We start from the raw sequence: 3,319 nt of genomic DNA on the forward strand, positions 1-3,319 counted from the left end.
ACACACACACACACACACACACACACACACACACACACTCTCTCTTAAAGTTCTGATGACAGCCTCTTTGAAACGCTGACCCGGTGCGTTGTGTTGGCGATGTGTCACTCAGTCGAGGCCTTTCATTTCTCGCCCTGCGTGACCAAATTTCTTGCCGGCTTTCACCAAAACCACTTTAGCCTAACAAGGCATGGGTTTGGGCATGATGAAGCGTCTCATGGTGGTGGTTGAGGAGTGATTGGGGGTGGGTGAGCGGGGGTGTTATTACCGGTCAAACCATGATGCACACACAGCGCCTTGTTCAGCACCCCAGCGGCGACCCTTATGGCTCAGTAACTGACTCGTTCCTTCTCTGTGTGCTTCTTTGTCATACAGAAACTGTTTGTGATCATCACCTTCAGCAAGCACATTGTGGAGCAGATGGTCTCTCTCATTGGGTGAGTAAGCCTGGTCTTGTGTGTGCGTGTGTGCGTGTGTTTGCAAAGCAGAAGCATCCCATGCGATGGGCGGCAATGTCAAATCAAAGTGTTGGAGAAAGTTCAGGTGCCCCCTGGTTGGTCGTTGGTTGTTTCATGAACTCTTCTTGGTCTTTTACAGTCAGAAGGGATTCTGACAGTGGATTGTACGTAGCTTTAATCTGCTTCAAAGACTTTGTGGAGTGCTTAAAACAAGAGATTTGTCTCATTTTCTTCCCCTTTTGAGCGGTTGCTCCTCTCAGTTGGATGATTAATGGCTTGGATTTTTCCACTGGATGACTATGAGCATGAACATGTCCCGGCTCCTTCGCAGGACAAGATGGCCTCTTGTCTATCACCAAAAACACGTCGTCTTCTTTATCACTCACACTGCACCGCTCTTGTGCAACGTACTGCAGTCACGTGTCGTAGGTCAGACAGATCAGATCAAGAGGTGTGGAGTGTTTCTGCAGCAGGGTTTTGTGAAGCTTGTGAGTTTTTAAAAAAATAAATAAACATGCAGTGGAACTAAATATGTCTCAATGCATAGGGAATGTTTGGGGAGGGGAGATATGGACTTAACATTTTATCACAATATTTTGTGGTACTATTGTGTTTTTGGTTCTATTGAGGCTATTTTTACTTCTTCTTTTAGGCTGTCAGTGAATGGCACAGCAATCAAAGCCCCACAAACACAAATAGTGCACAAATATTCCTACTTGTAATACGCTTCTTTAGGAAATCAGTCATTTAAAGAATGGGGATTTACAACACACAATAAATGCATTTAATCCTATTTTCAAGTTTCTTGGTACTCATATTTTCTCTCATTTAAAAAGCAGTGGGGCAAAAAGTAAAACTAACGATCCCAACAATATAGAGAGTTTTGGGGGGTTTTAAGCATCATTAATGGGAATTTATCACAGCAATAAAAAATGTAAATCTTATTGTGATAAGAAATGTATCATGATAAATGACAAACGATACAATACACCAGCAGGATGCCCTATATTAGTGGGCACTGTCTATCTGTTCTTCCAGAAGAGACCATTTGCTCTTTAGTTCAAGTCTATTTTCTGATATTTCAGACTACTTTTCATTTCTGACTACTTTTCATTTTGCCAATAATTTTTGTCAACATAATTTCACCTTAAACACCTGATAGTTAATCTTTCACTTTCATCTACTTTTTCCAGCATATTATTCCCAAAACCCACAGAAATGATCAAATATGAATTTAAAAAAATATGTATTACACTTTATTAAAAATTGAAAGTGAACATAGGGAAAAATGTAAACATTTAAAATATAAAATGTCACAAAGTCTGCTGGGAAATTCAGTCTGCCTGCTCTGTGAAATGAGTCTCACTGTTACTTATTTATGGTTGAAAAAAGTTGGGGAAAGGAATAAATATTGATCCGTCTCTGTATTTTAGTTAATTATGGCCTTGTGAAGAAAACTCCTAGTCTGATGACTCATGGACCCCAGACGGTTTTGTTTGTCGCTGTTTTCTCAGCTGAACAATGTCTGTTTTCAGTGAAGTGGGGCTGTTTAAATTCACTTGACCAGTTGGATCTTTTCCAAGCTGCTTTGAGACGTGGAAAAGCAGATGACGATAACCAACAACACACAGACAAGTCATAGGTGATTTGGCAGGATGATGCAGCTGGAAACAGCATCCACAGCACCACTTCCCAACAGGGTTGGTGTGCAAAAGAAGCTGCAGCAGGCTTGTTGCTGGGCGTGCTGACAGATGGACACCATTTTTGTCCATGCAGAGATGTCAGGGGAAACTACCCTGGACACACCTGCTGCTAGTGGGAGTGCCGCTTATTACACACAGACAATCATAGAAATTCACACACTTTCACACTCTTACAATCTCTCCGTCTTACACATACTTAGTCCTATTCACAACCCAGCAGTGTTGAAATCAGACGAGAAGATTGCATCAGTTTTTTAATTTTTTGCCACGTTGGGGTTTCTTTTGCACATTTGAAGACAGTAAAATGAAATATTTTTTGAAAAGAATATATATATGGCTCTATTAAATAATACCTAATTTTATTTCTGCATATTATTTAATCTCAATTTACTAAGTGAAATATTAATTTCTCACAGAAATGAATCTTCATTCCTTGTTTCTGTTGATTATGATGATTTTTTTTCCCTGTCTACAGCTAATAAACTTTTAAGATTATAATACTACATTAGATCAATAAAATTAACTGGATATATAAAATGCTAATAAGAAAAAATTCAGAAATGTGGACTCAATGAAAAGTATGTCTAATACCTGCTTAAAGGTATTTATTTTCAGAAGCTACATCCAATCTGACAAACGAGCCGCAGAGAAACACACGTTCTGCTTTACTCAATGTTTGCAGGGATTTAAGTATTTTTTTTATTATTTTACTTTGAGTTGAAGGAAATTGTTGCTTCTGCCAACTTCTACTTGATCCTATTTGATCGCTGAAGATCGGTTCGCCCAAGCCTAAAGAGGAAAAGCTGCTGGATGGACAGAGCGTTTCTGTGCTGTGCTCTCTGGCTGTCACTGTTCAGTGAGCTGCAGAGCGTGTGCAGCAGATGATTGGTTATTGACAGGTTTCACTCTTACTCACTCTGCTGGAAGTTTCCCCCTTTTCTACAACCTGTCAACCGTCGTCTTCCTTCCCCGAGAATGTCTCTTTCCGCCTTCACCCCTGCTTCTCTATGCGACACTCTCGCTTTCAGTCATATTTCATTATGAATGAGTGACAGCCTCACCGCTTGATACCTTTTTTTTTTCTTAGCTGGCATACCACAGTCATAACCGTAAAGATGCTTGAAGTCACCTTGATGGTCACAGAAAGCACCTGCACTT

General features: G+C 40.2%; 1 protein-coding gene across 3 annotated transcripts in view; it reads left to right on the plus strand.

Moving 5' to 3' along the window:
- Positions 1-3,319, plus strand: part of LOC103142090 (vacuole membrane protein 1-like) — a 76,082-nt gene that overhangs the window by 49,847 nt on the left and 22,916 nt on the right. For all 3 annotated transcript variants that reach the window (XM_016674303.1, XM_007557963.2, XM_016674301.1), the window contains exon 10: positions 376-437. In XM_016674303.1, coding sequence (XP_016529789.1) covers positions 376-437 — 62 coding nt within the window. The remainder of the gene's footprint in view (positions 1-375; positions 438-3,319) is intronic.

Source organism: Poecilia formosa, unplaced genomic scaffold (assembly GCF_000485575.1).
Source record: "Poecilia formosa unplaced genomic scaffold, Poecilia_formosa-5.1.2 Scaffold93, whole genome shotgun sequence".
Classification (NCBI taxonomy): domain Eukaryota; kingdom Metazoa; phylum Chordata; class Actinopteri; order Cyprinodontiformes; family Poeciliidae; genus Poecilia; species Poecilia formosa.